The 22,300-nt window shown below is 45.6% G+C and overlaps 1 protein-coding gene across 5 annotated transcripts in view; it reads left to right on the top strand.

The window, feature by feature from the left end:
- Positions 1-689: 689 nt before the first annotated feature.
- JPH2 (junctophilin 2) overlaps positions 690-22,300 on the top strand; it is a 67,985-nt gene continuing 46,374 nt past the window's right edge. For 2 of the 5 annotated variants that reach the window (XM_077929266.1, XM_028735090.2), the window contains exons 1-2: positions 693-1,899; positions 13,002-13,493. In XM_077929266.1, the coding sequence (XP_077785392.1) occupies positions 1,521-1,899; positions 13,002-13,493 (871 nt within the window). In that variant the 5' untranslated portion in view covers positions 693-1,520. Of the gene's footprint in view, positions 1,900-10,157; positions 10,279-13,001; positions 13,786-22,300 lie in introns of those variants that run through there. The other 3 variants (XM_028735089.2, XM_028735087.2, XM_028735088.2) reach the window with 3 other exon arrangements.

Genomic DNA, 22,300 nt, shown 5'->3' on the forward strand with positions numbered 1-22,300 from the left:
CACTGGGATTCTAAAGAAACCTATGCCTGTCTGGCAAGTAATTATGCTGGTCCACTAATTAGTCTCCAGAAGCAAGTTAATATTAATATTATTAATAATAAAAAATATGAGAATTTTGAAAGCTCTCACAAGCTGTGACAAGGTCTGGCTTACTTGATATAGCAAGCCAATTTGTGGCTGGCAAGGGCCGCGAATATGTGCGCAGCCTACCAAACAGGAGGGTGTTTTTTTTTTAAAAAAAAGTGTTATAGTCTAAATGTTATAGTTTACCAATTTAAATTGAGAAACCTGCGTTATTGGGTGGCTGATATAGATACCACACTAATAGGGCCCCCTGATTAGCTGCAGAAAAGGGTGGGGCCTAACATGCACTGCATCTATAGGCAGAATCCCACCTGAAGCCGCGATCCAGCCCCCTCCCCGTTCGCCTCGCCTCGTGCCTTTAGCACCTTCATTCATGGTCTCTCCCATTCATTCTCGCCGGCTCACTCCCTTTCCTTTTTCTTGCTCCGTAACTAGCAGAAGTTCCTCCCATGCAAAGTTCGGAGCAAACGACCTGGCAGAGCTCTCGCCCGCGCCTCCCTCCTTTTCCCAGGGTGCTATTTTTAAATAGGACACTTGCTCCGTCTCTCTCTCTCGTTTTCATCCCAGCCCGAAAGGGGGTGGCGGCGGTGGGTGTCTCTGTCCTCCATAAAAGGGTCCTGCAAAGTGGGCAGGGCTACGTGGGTTTATTTTCGGAGCAGCTCCAGGGATCCGATGGCCTTGTTAGGGCAGCTGTGACCTTTCTTCCCGGAGGAGGGTAGAAGGAAGGAGGCTGCGGGAGGAGAGCCGGAGAGGCTCGCCTGTCCAATGGGGCTTTGAAGAAGAGCCTGGCACCGCCCGAGCAACTAGCCGCGGGGGCCGCAGGAGCCCCGGGAGGGCGGAAGAGGCGAGGGCGCAAAGCGCGCCATAGGGGAGGGGGGTCGCGGCGGCGGCGGCCGGGGAAGGTTCAGCAAGGATCTTTACCCTTCTTGGCTCATAAAGGGGCCGGATGCTGCCGGCGTTTAGAAGAGGCTGCGAGGATGGTGTAGCAGAGAAAGGTTACCTTGCAACTAAGGTCTTGCAAAGGCTTGCCTCTTGCCCATCAGGGCGCTTGGAGAGAGCGCACGGGATGGGGAGGCCCGCGCCTTGCAGCTGAGCAGGAGTTTAGCCTCCTCTACTACCTCCAAGGCCGGTTGGAAGAGTTTTCCTTCCATGCCTCCATACCTGACAGGCTAGCGTTGCCAAGCCAGAGAGTTGGGGGTCCCTGAGGTTCGTGCAGCGTTTCTGAGCCTAGGAACAGCTTGCTTTCCACCTCCTCGCAGCCTCTTCTCTAGTTGCACCTTCCTGGGCGAGGACGCCAGGCCTGACCCCAAAGGTGGCCCCCCAGCATAGCTTGGCTATGCACCCCCACCTGCCGCTTCCACTAATGGAGAAGTGATCTGGCCAGATAGGAAGGAGGGACCGAGCCAGAGAAGAGCACAGACCCCTGGCTCGACAGCATGAGCGGTGGCAGGTTTGACTTTGACGATGGAGGGGCCTACTGCGGGGGCTGGGAAGGGGGCAAAGCCCACGGGCACGGCATCTGCACCGGGCCCAAGGGCCAGGGCGAATACTCGGGCTCCTGGAACTACGGCTTCGAAGTGGTGGGAGTCTACACCTGGCCCAGCGGCAACACCTACGAGGGCTACTGGTCTCAAGGCAAGAGGCATGGCTTAGGGATCGAGACCAAAGGACGGTGGCTTTACAAGGGCGAATGGACACACGGCTTCAAAGGAAGGTATGGGGTCAGGCAGAACGTCAGCAGCGGGGCAAAATACGAAGGCACCTGGAATAACGGGCTGCAGGACGGTTATGGCACCGAGACCTATGCTGATGGAGGTAAGCCTGGGTGGAAGGAAGTCGCTAGCCAGTGGGCTGTTTCTCTCTGGGCTGCAGCGTGGAAGGCAGGGCAGGGTCCTGGGAACCAGGGAATGTGATATGTGAGCTAATGGCTGTGGCTCCTTCAGCGGGCAAAGAATTCAGTTCTGATCCCTCAGCTGATGCTGGACAGGTGAGATTAAGGCCCTGTCCTCATCTTTCCAGCAATGCACACTTTATACAAAATCTCAGCCCAGCATGCCTGTTTGTGCACAAGGGCTCCTAGGTGCATAGACATTAGTGGGCGCACTTGCCGTTCTGCTAATGTACGGTAGCTGCTGAATGAACCATGCTGTCTACGTGGTTAAAAGAAAAAAGGCTTCAGGGTCAAAAATAGCCCATTCCCAGTGGCACTCCTTAGTGCTCAGAGGTTGACGTCACAATGGGACCATTGCTTGGATTCTTCTGCAGTGCGAGTTGTGTGCCAGCCAGTTGTTCACTGGGCGTGTGGTCATTCCACAGCATGCGCCAGATCTTGCCGCTCGGTGGACCATCTAGTGTGCAACTCCGAATGCATCCAGAAGTGGTCGGCAGCTTCTGCCCATAGCAGAGGAGGTAGAAGGTGCTGTTGAGATAGTACTGCTTGCAAAAAGGCAACTTACTGGATTCCAAACCTGATGGTTGTCTATGTTTGTAAGAAAAGTCTGCTGGACCAGACCAGTGACCCACCTAGTCCAGTAACCTGTTCTCATAGTGGCCAACCAGATGCCTATGGAAAGGCCGGCAGCAAAAGTACATGTGTGTGCACTTATAACCAGACACAGAGTTTACCCGGGTCTAGGGACATTCCTCTTTCAGACATTGTATAGGTGGCTCAGAAATCACTTTTTAGAACCGTAGTTCAGTTTTCCCTTTAGGAAAAGCTGGTGCAAACTTAGGAGCTTAAATACCTTCCTTAACATGGTGGTTCCTGAAAAGAAATAGATAAATCTGAGACTAATGGAGATATGTTTGGCCATTCTAAAGCAGACTGTGGCCTAATTAGACAACTATTAGTACTTTTAATACATAATCCGATGGGGATTTATCGACTGTTGTAATGACTCAAGATCTTCGTTCAGCCCAATTTGTCCTTTCTGTTTAGCAAGCTCATTTTTTCAGGGCAAGCATGGAGGGAGGGAGCAGCTGTGGGGGGAGAACTCTTCTTGAACAAATGCTCAGCAATTGGTGACAAAAAGGGAGAAAATGTTCAGTAGCAGGTGATAAGATGCTGTTATTGCTAATGTGTCCCCCCCCCCCCCCCGTGCAAGTTCATCTGAAATCTTAGGTCCTGTTTGATTTCATGTATGTGAATCTATGTGGTATGCATTGTATTAGATATGCCATATGCTGTGGTGGGCCTGTGTAGCTCTCCGATATTGTGGACAAGCAAAATGCCTGCTGTACTGATGGATTGTGATGTGAATGGAGGGCTTATATGCTGCTGTGGGTTGGAGATAACATTGCACTTCCTGCATGAGTGTCCTTCGCAAAGACTGGGTCATGCCATGTCAGGAGTGGAGGTTGGGTTTTGCTCTCCTTGCCTTGCTCTCCCCAAGCGGAGAGCTTAACTTTCCTATGGGACTGAACAGAAGACATTCACTTTTACGCAAAGGCTGCATTTAGGGGTACCATTGGGGGAACGGCTAAGACTGTTCCCAGTTGCTGATGTTTCTGTCCTGGGAATCAAGCCAAGTCCTAGCTGTGTTCCTATCCTGCTCTTGGTTTTGTTTCTTGGTCACGCTAGCAGGGCCCAAGCAGACGGGGCAGGAGGAACACTTTATGTGGGCTCACCAGTCTATGGTTGCAGACCCCAAGCCCATAACCATGCAGCAAAAACTGAATTGTTTGAGGATGCAGTTTTATTTCTCTGTACCTGTACAAGATGCCTATATCTTGTGAGATTGGCTGGAGCCAATCAGAAGCAGTGTTAGAATAGCAAGCAATATTAATGTGCTGCAAGCCCATGCCCTCCTCCAGAACAGAAAGTTCTAGGACTCGCCGACAGAAGTAGGCCGCCCTACCCCATGCAATATGATCTCTCAAGAACTACAAGTCCCAGAGTTCCTTAGCTCCTGATGGCATATCCTCTATAGATAGGCAGGAGGAGCCAACAGGGTGCGGCATCTGAATGGCAAGACATCAAGAATCCAGGGGCAGCTGGAGCTAGTGTGGTTGTTTAGGATTTACAGGCCCCCCAAGCACCTGGTCTCTAGACTGGGGTGGCAAAACTTTTTCTCCTCAAGGGCCACTTCGTCTCCTGGTGAACTTTCTAGGGGCCACATTCCAGTGGTGGGTGGGACCAGAGGCAAAAGTGGGTGGAGCAACAGATATGCCTTTTCTTTCAGCCTTACCCCTCCTGGAACAGATGTACAGTGGTACCTCGGGTTAAGTACTTAATTCGTTCCAGAGGTCCGTTCTTAACCTGAAACTGTTCTTAACCTGAAGCACCACTTTAGCTAATGGGGCCTCCTGCTGCTGCCGCGCCGCCGGAGCACAATTTCTGTTCTCATCCTGAAGCAAAGTTCTTAACCTGAAGCACTATTTCTAGGTTAGCGGAGTCTGTAACCTGAAGCGTATGTAACCTGAAGCAAATGTAACTCGAGGTACCACTGTGCTTGCATCTTAGTGCTGTATGCAATGAATACAGATATTTTACATCAGGCAGAAACGTAAGGAATTACAACAAGGGGACTGGGGATTGTTTGGCAAAGACTTCTGTTGGAGGGAGAAGGAGGATAATGTTTGTACCATTCCCAGATAAACATTGTTTGACTCAATTATGTGTGGCTGTTATCTATTAACAAATCTGCTATATGCCCCCTTTTGCCAGAATGACAAAAATAAGAGCAATACAATAAAAATGTGCAGATACAACAGATTAAAACAAAATATAGAGAGGTTACCTGGGTCTTTTGTCATGGTGCAAACATGCTCTGCATATCCAGCACCACCCATTTCAAAGCTTAAATGCAAACCAAAACTGAACTTGCTTTAATTTAAGAGTGAGGAGTTTTATATGGCAATACAAGCAGTTCATCAGGGTGTCAAGCAAACCATGACAATTGTTGGGAGCAGCACAAATGGGTCTGAAGCTGTAGGTTTTAGTTTTGTTCCCGTTCCTAGAGATGTGTGTTAGCAAGGGTTACTTAGTGGCAGGGAAAAATGCACTTTGTACATGCCCAGAGGTGTTGCCTTACTCTCATGTTCCAGCCATTCAAAATCAGTTCTGGAGTTGAGGTCTGGCAAGTTCTCTTTGCTCAAACACCGTCAATATGTGCATATGTTTGTTTTTGAGATAATAATGTGCTGCATTACTGGGATTTCAGAAAGCGAGTCCATCCACAAAGCTGTTTGGAATCTGCAGAACTCCAAGGAGATTGAATGGTGAAGCTGCAGCGGCTGCATATTTCTTACAGCGGTTGAATATTTCCTTTTCTAGTCTACCATAATGATTGCTGTACTTCATTTTTGTGCTCTTGTCCAGTAGGTGGAGGTGGCTATTTTTTCTGTTTAATAATTTAACTTGCATAAAATAACCAAATAAAATTGAGCTTGCAGAATAATAATAGTAATTTTTTTTTGCATACTTTTTGTGGGCCATTTACAGGCTTTTGAATGTTTTCTGTCTTCGCACACTTGTAATATTGTTCTGTGAGTTATCTTTCTTTTATAGGAGACCATTTCTTCCAGATGTCTTTTGAACTGCTTTGTAAACTAGCTTCCATGGTGATTGATGGCTTCAACCAGCACTAAAACCAGTGGGGGTAGATTTGGCATTGAGATTTTGCAGGTGCTCATATGGCTCCTGCCAGCTCCTTCAATAGGAGAAGCCAGGGAAGAAGCGGTGGAATGTAATTGCATGGCTATTTTCTCCCTCAAAATACTAATAAGATCTTTAATGGGTGTCTTTGGTAACAAGCAGTATTATGAGAGGTATACCGTCCAATGAGTGCTATTAATAAGTATTGCATAGTGGCTAAGGGACGGAACAAGGACATCTTTGCTTCACATCTCATCTCGGCTGCAAACCCACTACGTGGCCTTAGGGAAGCCACTATCTCTCAGCCTCAGCATCCCTGCGCAGAACCTGAAAATAACGAGTAGAATGCTGCGACAAAATGTTGTAGCTTATCCCTGGTGTGTGTGTTACCTGAACTGGAAGTGTGAGTGGTTGGCACCTAAGAGAGAAGTCCCTGCTTCTACTTGGAGTCTTACTTCATGTGCAAAATTTGTTTTGTTTTATTTTCAGTTTTTGAACATTTAAAATGTCAACTAGTTGCATGTCTGCATGCATGTCAATGGAGTGTGAGGATTCTGCATGCAATTGAGTGCTTGATTTGGTCTGGGGGAGGTCTGAGGGTAGAGTTTTAAGTAGATTTATTTTAGTTGCAGCCTGAGATGTCCCAATAATTTTTTACTTTGAGTCTGAATTAGCTCCTCCCCTGAGCTCAGTATTAACAATGTACAGTTGTATCTCGGGTTAAGTAATTAATTTGTTCCGGAGGTCCGTACTTAACCTGAAACTGTTCTTAACCTGAAGCACCACTTTAGCTAATGGGGCCTCCTGCTGCCGCCGCGCCGCCACAACACGATTTCTGTTCTCATCCTGAAGCAAAATTCTTAGCCTGAAGCACTATTTCTGGGTTAGCGGAGTCTGTAACCTGAAGCGTATGTAATCTGAAGCATATGTAACCCGAGGTACCACTGTACTACATAGTAGGGCTATCATAAGCTGCTCTTACTCAACACAGCCTTGAAACCTGCAATAGGATTATGGCAGTGAACAACACCTTAGAGTTCTTGTATATTATACTCAGCCCAACCTGTAAAGGGAGGATAAAAACTTTGTTGTAAGACATTCTCTCGGTTTCAGACCAAGCTGCGATAGGGGCTAATACTTCTGAAAAACCACTCAGGTTCAGTGTGAATCACCCTGCAGAGCTGCCATAAACCAATCTCTTAGACACAGCTCCTTCTAAACCTGTATTGTGAGGAGAGCTAAAAGGTAAAGGGACCCCTGACCGTTAGGTCCAGTCGTGGCCGACTCTGGGGTTGCGGCGCTCATCTCGCTTTATTGGCCGAGGGAGCCGGCATACAGCTTCCGGGTCATGTGGCCAGCATAACTAAGTCACTTCTGGCGAACCAGAGCAGCGCATGGAAACTATTTATCTACTTGCACTTTGATGTGCTTTCGAACTGCTAGGTTGGCAGAAGCAGGGACCGAGCAACAGGAGCTCACCCCATCACGGGGATTCGAACCGCTGACCTTCTGATCAGCAAGTCCTAGGCCCTGTGGTTTAACCCACAGCGTCATTAAATCAGAACTGTCTGATCCTGAGCTGAAGATAAAAATTCCCAGGTTCAATCCAAGCATGCCTAGGTGGGGAGGGGACAGAAATCCCACTCTGAAACCCAGGAGAGATGCTACCAGTCACTGACTGTATTGGCTGGCACATAACGCCATATAATTATTAAATTATACTCTGCACAAGCAGGAATCGTAGTTTCTTTTGCCCTAACAAGCAATGATTGTTAAGCTACCTTGAAGCCATGGTTTGTGGTTGGATTAGTGGTGGTTTTGTTAGGGTAGAGGAAACCACAACCCCAGGTTCGCATGTCATGCCAAGCTAGCCACTTTGTGGTTTCCCTGCTTGCAAAGTAGGAGGGCTTCAGTTGCCAGCATTTAGCTCATGTGCTTTCTGGCTTGCTTAATGCTACATGCAAACACATGCTGTGTTTACCATGCTGGATAGACCAGGGTAAGGGTGCCTTTTGCCCTCTGTATGTTCCCAAACTACAACTCCCATCCACTTCACCAAGCATGACCAATGGCTAGGGATGATGGGTGTTGCAGTTCAGTAATGCCTGGAGAGCCAAAGGTTCTCCACACCTCAGATACACCCAGTGCCTGATTTACGTATAAGCTAAACAAGCTATAGCTTAGGGCCCAAAAAAATTAAAGGAAAAACAACAACGATGTACATTTCTAAAATATGATAAAAATAAAATAAAACCTACATACAGCAACAGTGTTTTGTGTTGTGTAGGCTCCTATGATGTAAGTAATGGGCCCCGCCTGCTAGCCTGCTCCCTAAAATATCACTGGTTTGCTCATTTCTATATATAGGGTGCCTGCATTCTGCATGGACTGGTTGCAAGGCAACATGTGCAAATGGCTTTAGATACCTATTAGTTCCATAAATTACCATATAGCATATATTCAACACAAAGAATAGCGACAATTAGTTGTTGACAAAGGACAGTTGGACATATAAAGGGCCCCATTACCTTCAGTAGCTTAGGGCCTCATCAAACCTAAATCCGGCCCTGGATACACCAATAATCTGATGATATAAGGGAGCTTCTGACATGTCTGATTCCCAGTTTTCCCATTTCATTCTCTTCCATGGGATATTTCCTGACATCAGATGTACAGTGCTTAAGTTTATAATGGTGCGAGGGTTTGGTCATTCTTCTAATTAGGAAGTTTTTCCAACTCCTTGTTTACTCGCTTTGCTTGTCCCCACGCTCCCCACAAGCTTTCTTCAAGTGATCTCTGGGATGCTTCTTTAGGACACTTGGGAATTTTCTAATGGTAAAGTGATTCATTAAGTTGACAGTTAAATATTTCACCCTTGGAGATCTCTGCTGCTATTTTGAAGCAGTTCTCATGGGAATGAAAAAGAAAGAAATTCTAGTGCTTATACTAAATAAATCAGACTCCCCAAAGACACCTGTATCGGGGAGAAATTTTACATTTGTGACAGGAGAAGGAGATACTATAACATATCACAACTGAGGGAGTGTAGGAATTCCTGTGGGAACGTTTTCATAACTTTATGATTTGTTTATTTATTTGTTACATTTATACCCCAGCTTTTCTCCTCAAGGTAGTGTACATAGGTCTCCTCCTCCCCATTCTATCCGCACAACAACCCTGTGGGGTAGGCTAGGCTGAGAGTGAGAGACTGGCCCAGTTAGCTTCATGGCTGAATGGGGATTTGCACCCTGGTCTCCCAGGTTCTTGTCAGGCATTGAAACCTCCACACCACACTGGTTTCATTTTTTAAAAAAACACACACATATAGGGCTCAGATTAACAGCACCATCCTATACATGCCTATGCAGAAGTTAGCTGCATTGAATTCAATGGTGCTTAATCCAAGGTAAATTTGTGTAGTCACAGTCTGATAGCTAGCTCATAATCTCAGCCTTTTAGTGATATGTGGGACACTGGAGTGTTTGAGAAGCTTAGGAAAGGAAAAATATAGTTTCCCTTTCCCACTCTAGTAGTAGTAGTAGTAGAAGAAGAAGAAGAAGAAGAAGAAGAAGAAGAAGAAGAAGAAGAGGAAGAGTTTGGATTTGATATCCCGCCTTTCACTCCCTTTAAGGAGTCTCAAAGCGCTTTACATTCTCCTTTCCCTTCCTCCCCCACAACAAACACTCTGTGAGGTGAGTGGGGCTGAGAGACTTCAAAGAAGTGTGACTGGCCCAAGGTCACCCAGCAGCTGCATGTGGAGGAGCGGAGAGGCGAACCCGGTTCCCCAGATTATGAGACTACCGCTCTTAACCACTACACCACACTGGCTCTCAAATGAAATGTCCCCCTCGATTTCCCTTTTTTAAGAGAAGAAAACCCGCAGCTAACGCTCTTGGCATTCTGCGATTCAACCCTCTTCAATATTCCTTAGGTCCTAAGGCTGGAGGAATGAAGCTTCCGGAAGTTGCTTGTTGGGCTTTTCTCAGGGGTTCACTTGTGAATTTGTTCACAAATCATTACAAATTGTTGTTTAAAAATGAATATACTTTCCTCATTTGAATCAGTGTCCTACCCTTTCCTTTGTCAATAGTTTCACCTAAACACTGATTCTGATAGTACTGATATTAATAATTTTATTATTATTTATACCCTGCCCATCTGGCTGTGTTGCCAAGTAGGTCAGGCTGAGAGACTGTGACTGGTCCAAGGTCACCTCCCCAGTGAGCTGCATGGTTAGGAGCGAGGATTAGAAACTGGATCTCCTAGGTCCTTCACCTTAACCACTACACCACACTGCCATTAAAATTGCCAGCACACAAACAGACAAGGAAGGTTTCTCTCACATCTCCATTCTTTCCAGGGATTGATTTAGAGCTGAAACACAATTCAACAGCCAGCAGGAATTAAGGTTCGAAGAAGCTGACTTAGGCCCGTGTTCCTCTTGGCTCGGCCTTGTCTACCAAAAGGCTTTCACAAGGAAAGGATTTCCTCAGAGATGCTTTTAAATGCAGATAGCAAGGTTTAAGGCCGGGACTCTCAAAGTGTGTGCTCTGCCACTGAGCAAGTGTCTTTTCCCATCCAGAGTTATTTAACCTTAGGTGACCATTTTATGTTTTCGTGCCTTTCTTTCTGGGCTCTTTCTTGTCCTTTGGCTTCTTAGCTTCCCCAAGGATTATTGTGCTTTGCTAACATGACAGAAATCGCTGGCAGTCTGTGGCTATAAAAATACCCCATGGCCATTTGCCTGTGAGAAAGCAAATCCTTGGGGGAGCTAATTCTTTTATACTGGTAATAAATATTTGTATTTCTCCAGCATGTTTCATCCCAGGATACTCTAGCTGAATGGGGATTTGGGTGGTTGGTTGCAGAGCTGGTGGTTTACAAATTTGGGGGGGTGAGGCTCCTAATAGCGAGTGATGGATTGAGCCAAAGTGGGTTTCTTTGGGTAGGTTGCTAGTTACTGAGGTAACCACATCAACAAAAGGACGACAATCAAGGGAGAGAGAAACTCTGCTGTGAGGGAAATTAATGTTCTGAGGCAATTGGTGGGAAGGAACTAGCTTCCTTCTGGGGAAGCGTTCAACTTGGCTCCAGCGAGGGAGCTTTTGCTGTATTTCAATTAGTTTGGTATTAGGAATACACAAACTTGCAACAAAAAGTTGTTCAGGGTTCCTTTTTTCCTCCTTCACATCCACCCTTTCCCTCTGGCTTGTTGGTATCCCTCCTTGAAATGTTGGGCATGAACAACAAATACACTCATGAATGACACACGTCTCTTTCTGTTAGTCTTTATCCTTCGCAATTGCATATTAATAATAATAATAATAATAATAATAATAATAATAATAATAATAATAATATCTTTATTGTCATTGCCCCCTCTCGGGGACAACGAAATTACTTGGCTGCTCCATCCACCCAGGTAGGGGGCACTCCACACAAAATCAAAACAACTATAAAAACACTAATTAAAACAATACAGTATAATACAGCAAGGAAGATTAGATGACTTTCAAAGTCCAGGCTTCCCATTCAGGGCCGAGATCGCTCTGGAGAAGAAGCTGTTCTTAAGACGGCTCGTTCTTGTCTTCATCGTCCTGTATCTCCGTCCCGACGGCAGGAGCTCGAAGAGACAGTGACCAGGATGCGATGGATCTTTTACTATGTCCAGTGCCTTCCTATGGCACCTTGTGGCATAAATCTGCTCTAAGGTGGGGAGTGGGCAGCCAACAATGCTCTCTGCTGCCTTAACAACTCTGCACAACCCCATCCTGTCCTGGGTAGTACAGCTTCCGTACCACACACATAAGCCATAAGTGAGCACGCTCTCAATGGCACAGTGATAGAAGGCAAGCAGCAGTTTCTGCGGAAGATGGTTTTTCCTTAGAATTCTCAAAAAGTACAGTCTCTGCTGCGCCTTCTTCACAAGCCCCCTTATGTTGACACTCCAGGACAGATCCTCTTGTAATTCAATGCCCAAAAATCTGAACGTTGTTACCCTTTCCACACAGACCCCATCAATCAAAAGTGGCTGGACATTGCTCTTCTGTCTCCTGAAGTCCACCACAAGCTCCTTTGTCTTCCTTGTATTTATGAGCAAGTTGTTAGCTCTGCACCACTCTGTCAGCCGCTCCACCTCATCTCTATAGTCCGTTTCACCCTCCCTTTCAGAGATGAGCCCAATCACGGTTGTGTCATCTGCAAATTTGACAACCCTATTACTAGGGTGAGCAGCGACACAATCGTACATGTAGAGAATATATAGGAGCGGACTGAGTACGCATCCCTGTGGTGTTCCTGTGTTAGTCTTAAGCATACTGCATTCCAGTTTAGTTCTAATTTCATTTGTACAATAATGTATGCTCTGATTGTCCCTAATCTGGTAAAACACTATTGATTCCTTCCAGAGAAATGTTAGCCCCAAAGTATCTGAATGACTTTGCCCCCAAATATCTGAAAGACTGCCTCTTCCCCTTCAGACTCTTGAGCAGAGGTCGACAACAAGTGGCACACAGGGGTCATTTAAACGGCCCCCGAGCCGCCCCCGAACTGAGCCGCCCGCTTGGCGAGTCCCCACGTGCTGGACTAAACCAGCACGGAGCGGGGACTCGCTTGCGCGGCACCAAAAATCGTGTCTGTGTAGATGCAGAAGCCAAAAATCACGTCTGTGCAGACACAATCCGGCCCCCAGAGCAATCTCCGCGGGGGTGAACCAGCCCAGGCGAGATAAACCTTGCCGACCTCTGCTCTTGAGTGTTCAGCTTAGCAATGGTGCCCCTCTTAGTAGTTCCACCACCCACAGAGGTTTGGGGGTTGGCAGTCTGGGCATTCTCTGTGGTAGCTCCTAAACTGTGAAATTCCCTTCCCACATAAGTGCACATGGCATCTTCATTTCCATCGTATGCTGACAACATCCTTCAGGTTGTCTAAAAAGAGAGGAGCCCAGGATTGGAGAGCAACTATTCAGATGCCCTATTCTGGCAAAAAAATAGCAGGGGTTTGCAGCACCCATACCCAGCCTCTCCTGAAACTTGCAAAACTGCCCATGGTGAGTAACATCTCTGGGTAGTTCCCTCATGCCACCAGAGAATATCTCCAGCCGCAGAGGCAGTGTACAGATGCTAGTTTTGGACTCATGGTGGAGGGAAAATTTATTTGTTGAATGGGAAATGAGCACACAGTTCATTTCCTGCTCAGCCAACATAAGGGGCCATTTTGTGGGTGATTTTGGGAAGGCTATTGCTGCCTGAATAACCATGATTTCAACCGTGTTCTTCAGGAAATGTGGTGTAACTAACTTCACTATTGCTCTTGATTGTAGGTACATACCAAGGCCAGTTCACCAATGGAATGCGCCATGGTTATGGCGTCCGGCAGAGTGTCCCATATGGCATAGCAGCTGTAGTCCGCAACCCTCTAAGGACCTCCCTTACTTCCCTCCGTAGTGAGCACAGCAATGGCACCCTGTTGCAACATGACTCCCCGTCAGCAAACCTGGAGAACTTTCCCATGACACCTACGATCACCCGTGGTGGCTTTGCTCTCAGCCTGTACGCGGATGCTGATGCGGGCAAGCTGAAGAAGGGAGGGCTCTTCAGGCGGAGTTCCTTGTTTGGGAAGTTGAAGAAATCCGACTCTAAGACTTCCTTGGCCAGCCAAAGGAGCCGACTCAGCTTTCTCAAGAGCGAGAGCGGGATGAGCTCCACTGGTAGCGATGCCACCTCCACAGCTAGCCTAGGAGAAGGAGCCGAGGGAGAGGACTTCCCGCCTTTTGACGCTGATATCGATGCCACCACGACAGAGTCCTATATGGGTGAGTGGAAGAATGACAAGCGCTCTGGGTTTGGCGTGAGTGAGAGATCAAGTGGCCTGAAGTATGAGGGTGAATGGCTGGATAATGTACGGCATGGATACGGTTGCACCACTTTGCCTGATGGTAAGAAGGAAGAAGGGAAATACCGAATGAACGTCCTGATCAAAGGCATGAAGAAGAGGGTGATACCTCTGAAAAGTGCCAAGATAAGGCAGAAGGTGGACAGGAGCCTGGAGGGGGCTCAGAGGGCAGCAGCCATCGCCAGACAGAAATCTGAGATTGCAGCTTCTAGGTAAGAGCCTGAGGCTTGACATTTACTATGTGAAAGTAGAAGGAATCACACGAAGTTTCATTTTTAATTGAATAAGTGTTCACAATTGATGATTAAGACAGGGATGGGCAACCTTTGGCCCTCCAGATGTTGCTGGATTCCAACTCTCCATCACCCCTAGCAGCATAATCAGGGGTGGTGGGAGATGTAGTCTAGGAACATTTAGAAGGCCACAGGTTCCCCGTCTTTTGTTTAAGAAATATTTGTAGATAATATGTACATTAAAATAAATCTCCATTTCTGGCAAATTCTAGTTTTGGGCAGATGAGGAAATCTAAAGTTCCGAGAAACTAAATAACATAGTTAATTACTGCTAGGACATGAAACTTAACCGTCTTTTGACATGTCCCCTGCGCAATGATGGATGAGGAAAGATAAATCCATTTTGTATCTCTTAAATATACTTGAGTACAAATAAGATGTACATTAAAACAAACCTCAGTTTCTGGCAAATTCTGTTTCTGGGCAGGTTTAAAATTCTGATAAATGGAGCAACATAGTCAATTACATCCATGAGATAAAACCTACTGTATTCTGACATGTCCACAACACATTGATGGGTGAGGAACTTAAGAAGGATAACAAAGGACAATCTGTTTGGTGTGATTGATTTTAGATATGTCTCATGACTGATATGGCTGATTACATGTAGATCAAGAATTGTGTATCATCAAGGAGCAATCGTTTTGGGAATGATGCATTTGGTGAGATCTGTCAAAATGTGAAAATAGAAGTTGTGCATTGGTTCCTGTGTCAGCACCACCCTGATGGGACAGGCGGCACCAGCATTATATATAGCCAGGTTATCTACCTTGGATCGTTCCTTTGCAGCTGTGTCTTTAACCTGCCCTACATCTGATGTCATAGGGGGCAAGTTATTGTGACTTGGGAAAACCTTGCAAGATTAATTAGGACCCCTGCTGGGCCAAGTTTGGCCCGTGGGCAAAAGGTACATCATGCCTGCTTTATCTCCAGTCTTAAGGCAGGGAAAGGCACCATTTGTGTGAATAGGACTTTTTAAAATTAACAGTAGGATTTTCAGTGGGACACTGTTTTAATCTGTCTCATCTTAACTGCCATCACCTCTCGCAGGGGGTGGGGAACACTTACACACAACAAAGTAGACTTAGGAAAAAAAGTTCCTATTCAACGTGACTGAGGAGGAACGTGACACTGGATCTAAAGGTGTCATGGGCTGGATAACTACTGCAAGCCCGAGTGGGAGGCCGTACAACCTAAGTGGACCAGTGGGCTAAAGCAGATTCATATTTCATTCCCTTGATTTAGAGCACCCACCCACCACACACACACACAATTGATGTTTTAATGTGCAGTAATGAAATCAAGGTATATTGGGCCCTGAGTCAGTACTTAACTTTTCTTTTATATTGGTGGGCTTCCATCCATCATCCATAACAAAAGTAGTCATAAACAATAAATACAACATTAAAAATGCTCAACCAAACTGGATAATTTCCACATAAACCACAAGATCTAAAAACAACAATAGCAACCCCCTAACAAAACACTGCAAACACCCCAGCCCAAGAGTCTGTTTATTCTTGGCATCTGATGATGGTTTGTTTAGTGAGAAACATCCCACAATCCTGGATCTGGGCAACATGGTAAGCCAAGGTTCATGGTTTGTTGCTCCAGCTTGTAGCTGGGAAAACAGCAAAGTGGAAGCATGCATTGACACACTGCTCATTTCTGGCCAATGAGAAATAATCCCCATTAAAATTAAGGAGCTACATGAGAGCACTACCACACTATTGCAATGCTCCCTTTGATTTCAGTGGGGGTTGGGCAAGATAATTTCCCGGTTGATTGTGCTCTTTAGGATGAAATCCTATACCCACTTACTTTAGTGTAAGAACTCCCTGAACTCAATAGGTCTTAATTTTGTGTAGACATGTATAGAATCACACGATAATGTTACCTGTAAAGTGCTGTGAACACTGATAATAGATACATAGGTTTATGGTGTTATTTGGCATGTAAAATACTATGCACACTGCTGGTGGTATAGAAATAAATCACGGGCACCCACCAGATTTGCCTGGTAGAAATTTATGCGTCTTGGCAAGGTGTTAAATGAAGGGTAGCACATCTCCAAGGTAATAGGTCTTGCCACAGAAAAGGTCATTGCAGGTTCTTTTCTGCCAAAGGCACTAATATTCACATGAAGCATAAATGAGGAATTATAGTCTGGGGTAAGGGCTTCATCTTACTTTGATGTTTGTTTTTGGCTCTAGTTACCCATGCAAGTACAAAGCAAACATGCCTTACATTGTTGTGAATGACATGTGTGCATTAAATTGCACTTTTCTTAGTAAAATACATGGGAAAGAAAATACGGTTTTTCTATGTCCTAAAAAATAGGAGTGCACCATTCACAACCAGTACTACTTATAGAAACATGGAGTTGGAGAAGGTCTTGTAGGTTATCTAGTCCTGTTCTTCCTAAACTATCTGATGTAGTGGACCAACAAATCTCCGCCTCCTCAATGTGCCAGTGACTGGAACAATGTTTGGACTCTGAAGCATCCTACCCAACCTAGGCTGGATTAAGTAGCCATGGTCTTTGGACCATCGTTTTGAGTATCACTTGTCCAGTCAAACCCTGTGCAATGCAGGAATTTCAGGACACCCTCACACTTTCTATGGTTTGCCTCTTTTGTAGCCTGAACTCCTTTCCCTTCCAACCAGGAGGAAGAAAACATGTACAGGTGCCCCCCCATGCATTTGACTTGTCTGTGACTGTGCATACTAAAGTGATGCTTCAGGTTAAGAACAGTTTCAGGTTAAGAACGGACCTCCGGTACGAATTAAGTACTTAACCCGAGGTACCACTGTAATTCAATTCATACTCAGAAGTGGTTGAACAGAGCTGGAGAGTTCTTGTGGCTTGTGTGGAGCCCCTCCCTTCCCAGAACCCGAAGAGGACTGAGGGTGAAGGAAGCCCCGAAGAGACCAAAGGAGCAGCAGGGCTTTGTTTAGCCTGCTCACCCTCCCTATCTAGAAGCTGATGTGTAGGGTAGCGCAGCTGCAGTTGAGGCTTTCCCGTATGTCCTCCAGCCTCAGATGTTCAATTCTAGTTGTGGATATTTTTGGATACGGTATTTTTGATATGGACTGAACAGAAGTGAAAGAGAGGGTGTTTAAAGAGTGTTTAGAGGCTCTCCCCACTTTACGCAATTTCACTTATGCGCATAGGGGCTCAGAACTTAAACCCCATGTAAGTGGGGAGTTGCCTGTATCTGGTCTGCAGGAGAGTTAAAATGTGGGTAGGGGTGGTTGAAGGGACGCGGGGGGCACTGTGGTCTAAATCACAGAGCCTAGGGCTTGCCGATCAGAAGGTCGGCAGTTCGAATCCCTGCGATGGGGTGAGCTCCTATTGTTCGGTCCCAGCTCCTGCCAACCTAGCAGTTCGAAAGCACGTCAAAGTGCAAGTAGATAAACAGGTATCGCTCCGGCGGGAAGGTAAACAGCGTTTCCGTGCGCTGTTCTGGTTCAGCAGAAGCGGCTTAGTCATGCTGGCCACATGATCCGGAAGCTGTACGCCGGCTCCCTCGGCCAATAAAGCGAGATGAGCGCTGCAACCCCAGAGTCGTCTGTGACTGGACCTAATGGTCAGGGGTCCCTTTACCTTTACGGGTGGTTGAGAAATTGAATTCAGATTGTCTTCAAGGCAAATCTATCTAATTCACAATTTCCAAAATAGTATGCAAACTGAAACACAGCCAGCTTTCAAAATTTGCACATCTCAACAGTTTGCAGGGCAGTTCTCTGGCAAAGTATTGTGTACAAAAAAGCATATACTAGGGTAAACGCTGTACTGAAATGCATAGGTTAGTGAAAATAACATTAAAATTTATTACATTTGGGAAATTGCTTAGCCAAATTGTGTATGTTAAGGAACACTGCATAAAAATGTATATTGTAGGAGAAATTCTCTGGTGAATTTTCATGAAAGTTTTCCATATTTTTTTTTAATTTTCAAACTGATGGGGAAATGTGGAAAACTGGAGATTGGAAGAATAAGAAACTGAGAGAAATCAAAACTGATAGAATTGCTATTTTCATTTATTATGTTTCTATGCCATATTTCCACTCACACGAATCACAAAGCAGCTCACAAATAATAAATAAACAATAATGTAATGGAACATCACAACAACAACATAAATCCTATATATTAATTAATTAACAAATCATCAGTGAAACAATTACAAATCATCAGTAAAATAGTCACATTCTATAAAACACAATTAACTAAATAACTAAAAAATAAGCTAAACAGCAAAAACACAACAAAAGTCATATTATAAGATTCACAAAGCACTACAGCACTGCTAATCCACAAAATAATATCGACATTAGCAACCAAAACCAAACTAAGCACTGTTGAGTTGGCACACAGACGCACACTCCTCACCCCCTACGTGTGCATTCAGCTTCCTTATCCTTTTGACCCTTTAACTCTTAAAATTGAGCCCTCATCTCTACTTCATCTATGTTTGGACTAGGCCTGGACTCTGATTAACATGGGCAAGAATGGTTTAGGTAAATTTTAAAGAATCTGTATCCGTGGGATATGATGATCTACATCCATATTAGCACAGGGGATGTTGTCTGATTTTGCCGATTCTTTGCTTGTGGTCTCTTCCACAGCATGCTGGAAAAGTCATGCATATAAAGTGTTGCAAGGCTATAAATAATGGTGTTGGAGCTATTGAACTGCTGCACAAATGCTCGGCAGTTTATAAAAGGATCTTTTTATTATACACTATTTACACTTCAAATCAAAGGGGGAACTCTGGTGGTTTACATCAGAGATTGGAATGCACTCCTGGTGGAGCGGGGGCACTCCATCCCTCCCTTAGCGCTGCTTGGACATAATTTCCTATTAAGGAAACTTTTGAGCAAGGGGAAATAGACACGTAGAGCCATTTTCCTCCTCCTTGTGTGTTGCACAAATGCAGCTGCTTGAGACACTTGGAAAGAAGGCTTGCAATTTCCATGCTAGCAGTCCCTGATCATCTCACTCTCTTGTGAATTAGCCCTTGAGTTTCGAGACCAGGCATGTTTCCCTTGAGAAATGTAGCCAAATGTTCTGTTTATTTGCTTTTATTTTAGATTATCACAACAAACTAAACAACTTGCCCCAAGACATTGTGCAATAAATTAGTTGGAGTCAATCAAAAGAGATACCACAAAGTCAAGACGAGCAAACGAAAAGCAGTGTAAATCAGCCTTGAATTCAATAGTAGCTACAGGTGACAAGCCATAGGTGACAAGGAGAGTGCGTGGAATTCCATGCAGAATCAGGTGAATGCTTCCAGAGCAGAAACAAAGTGGGATGCTGGAGAATGGAAGTTCTCTTCCTCGTGCCCAGCATAGAAAAACAGTAGGCTGCTGCAGGACAGTCAGAGCAGTTTGATTCTCTGCCAGCCTCCAGCAGGCTAGCAACATTTATGCAGGCTGGTATATTTTGTGGGCTTATTTACAAGACTGGTATAAATTCTTAGCAGCTAACTAGATTTAAATAAAATCATCACCACCACCATCATCATCATCATCATCATCATCATCATCTCCTGCTTCCTAAAAAATAGAGACCAGCCCAGACAGGCCTCATTTGGAAAAGAGTTCTGCAGGATAGACTAGGTTTTAACTGGCATCCTCAACAACCTGGCATCAGCAAAGGATGGGACAGAGAGCCAGACTTTCCCTGATGATTTAAACTCAGGTGTGAGGAATATTTGGCCTTCCATATGTTGCTGAACTGCAGCTCCCATCAACCCCATCAAGCACGGTCAATGGCTAGGGATGATGGGACTCATAGTGCAGCAACATCTGGAGGGCCAGGGTTCCCTAACCTGCTTTAGCATGTGTTTGTGTAGTATGTAGCCAAATGAGCTGCTCTGGATATTATTATTGAAAGGTAAAGGTAAAGCACCCCTGGACGGTTAAGTCCAGTCAAAGGTGACTATGGGGTTGTGGCGTTCAACTCGCTTTCAGGCCGAGGGAGCCGGCGTTTGTCCACAGACAGCTCTCTGGGTCATGTGGCCAGCATGACTGAACCTCTTCTGGCATGACGGAATACCATGACGGAAACCAGAGCGCACAGAAAAGCCGTTTACCTTCCCACCACAGTGGTACAGTACCTATTTATCTATTTGTACTGGTGTGCTTTTGAACTGCTAGGTTGGCAGGAGCTGGGACAGAGCAACGGGAGCTCACTCCGTCGTGGGGATTCGAATTGCTGACCTTCCAATCGGCAAAACCAAGAGCCTCAGTGGTTTAGACCACACTGCCACCTGACAGTCAACGCCACTCCAACTTACTGGTTGTAAGTAAGAAAGCAGGCAGGTGGGGGCTGACTGAGGGCACATCTGGTTGGTGGTAAAAGTAAAGGTACTCCTGACCATTAGGTCCAGTCGCGGATGAGTTTGGGGTTGCCGCACTCATCTTGCAATATAGGCCGAGGGAGCTGGCATTTGTCCGCAGACAGCTTCCAGGTCATGTGGCCAGCATGACTAAGCCACTTCTGGCGAACCAGAGCAGTGCACAGAAACACCTTTTACCTTCCTGCCAGAGTGGTACCTATTTATCTACTTGCACTTTGACGTGCTTTCGAACTGCTAGGTGGGCAGGAGCAGGGACCGAGCAACAGGGGCTCACCCTGACGGGGATTCAAACTGCCGACCTTCTGATCGGCAAGCCCTAGGCTCTGTGGTTTAGACCACAGCGCCACCCGCAGTGTGCAATTTGCCCTGTTGGGCCAGCTTCCACTGCCATCTAGCTCATTACCATCTACCTGTGACTGGCAGCAGCTCTCCAAGTTTTCAAACCAAGGTTTTCTCAGCCTTACTTGAAGATGCTGGGGATTGAACCTGTAACCTTCTGCATGCAAAGCGGACTCTCTTTCACTGCCCGTTATCAATAATCTTGCAGCCTTTCTCTCTACCATTTTCTGCCCTTCAGGAAAAAAGTGAGGTATAATATAAAAACATGTCTACTGACACCAGACTTCTGCTGCCCAGTTTGTATGCTTGCTTTTTGTCTGTTTGAAGCAAGTTGTTTAAAAGGATCAAGTTTTAAATCCTAGCCAGCTTTTCCGTCCGTTGGTATTGCCTGTCTCCATGGGACACGCTGCACCCACCCTTAAAATAACAGAGCCGCTCATCTGCTGAGACTTGAACTGCAGCCCTCCCTCGTATCACTTTCCTTTACTCTCCTGACCAATCATGCTCTTAAGCAATGTTAACTTATATCTCCAGTGTGCTCAGCATTTCAAATCTACATTACATAGGCAGGAATGAGAGTCTCCTTGGGGGACACTGGTGGAGCATGGTGTAAATGACGTGTTGAAAGTGCTGGAGTCAGCAGAGAAGGCCCTGACTAAATAAGGGTATGCATTGCAGTAGTTTACCTAACCGACAGGAGAATGCAACAACCAAGAGCCTACATGCTTATCCACTAAGCAGAAACCTGTTCAGGTGGATTTTAGTCCTATGTTTCCAAAGTACTAAAGTACTAATGGCTTTGTGTAGATTCTGTGCTGTGCTCATAGAATAACATAACAATACATTCAGCTACCTAAGAAATTTGTGCTTGTCTTTGCTTTGTCTTTTTCTCCTGGAAAAGGAAGTTTCTACTGCTTGTTGCAAACAAGTTGGAATTTTATTAATTCTGGGGGCTAATGGTTGGGAAATTAAAAATGGAAGTTCTTAATAAAGGTTCTGCCTCTGCTGTCCTTCCCTTCTCTTGCTTTTCCTTGCCAGCCCTTTCCCCTCCTGTTCCTTTCCAATAAATGCTAATTCATAAGAAAAGCTGAATATTGCACTCAGAATAAATTATGCAAATCAATGTTATCTATACACATTTATAGGCCTTCTTATGATTGCACAGTTTGGATTTTCCTGAAGCAGAAATAGGATTGTTTTTTAGTATAGATTAAGGAATCCCTTAAATCAGCCGTGGGGAACCTCGCCCCCCTTCATCTGAGTGCCACATTCCCTTATGGGGTGCCAAGTACCAGTGGGATGGAGCCAGAGGCAAAAGTGACTAGAGCAATGGATGTGATTTTTTAAATCTTTGTACAGTAGGTTAGTTTCCACATACACTTGCAAACTCCTTTCTATCCTCTGCCCAAGCAAACAAAAAGCACTATCAGAATTCCAGGACAAATTCTAGCAAGGCAAAAACACTCAAGGTAGATGCAGGGCTGTTGAGGGGCAGTGTGGCCTGATGAGGGTGTCTGGCCTAGGGAGTCCCTCCCAAGGGACAAGTAGAAGAGTCTGGGAGACTACATTTGGCCTCGGGGCCTAACTTTCCCCACTGCTGCTTTAAATAGCTACTCCAAACTCTTTTTGAAGATGTGTGTTTGGAAGCTGTCTTCTAAACACAGTACTGACCCAAGTGCCCATTGACATCCATGTCATGATGCTCAATCAGGTCCAGTTGAGTT

The sequence above is a fragment of the Podarcis muralis genome, chromosome 5 (genome assembly GCF_964188315.1).
Source record: "Podarcis muralis chromosome 5, rPodMur119.hap1.1, whole genome shotgun sequence".
Lineage (NCBI taxonomy): Eukaryota > Metazoa > Chordata > Lepidosauria > Squamata > Lacertidae > Podarcis > Podarcis muralis.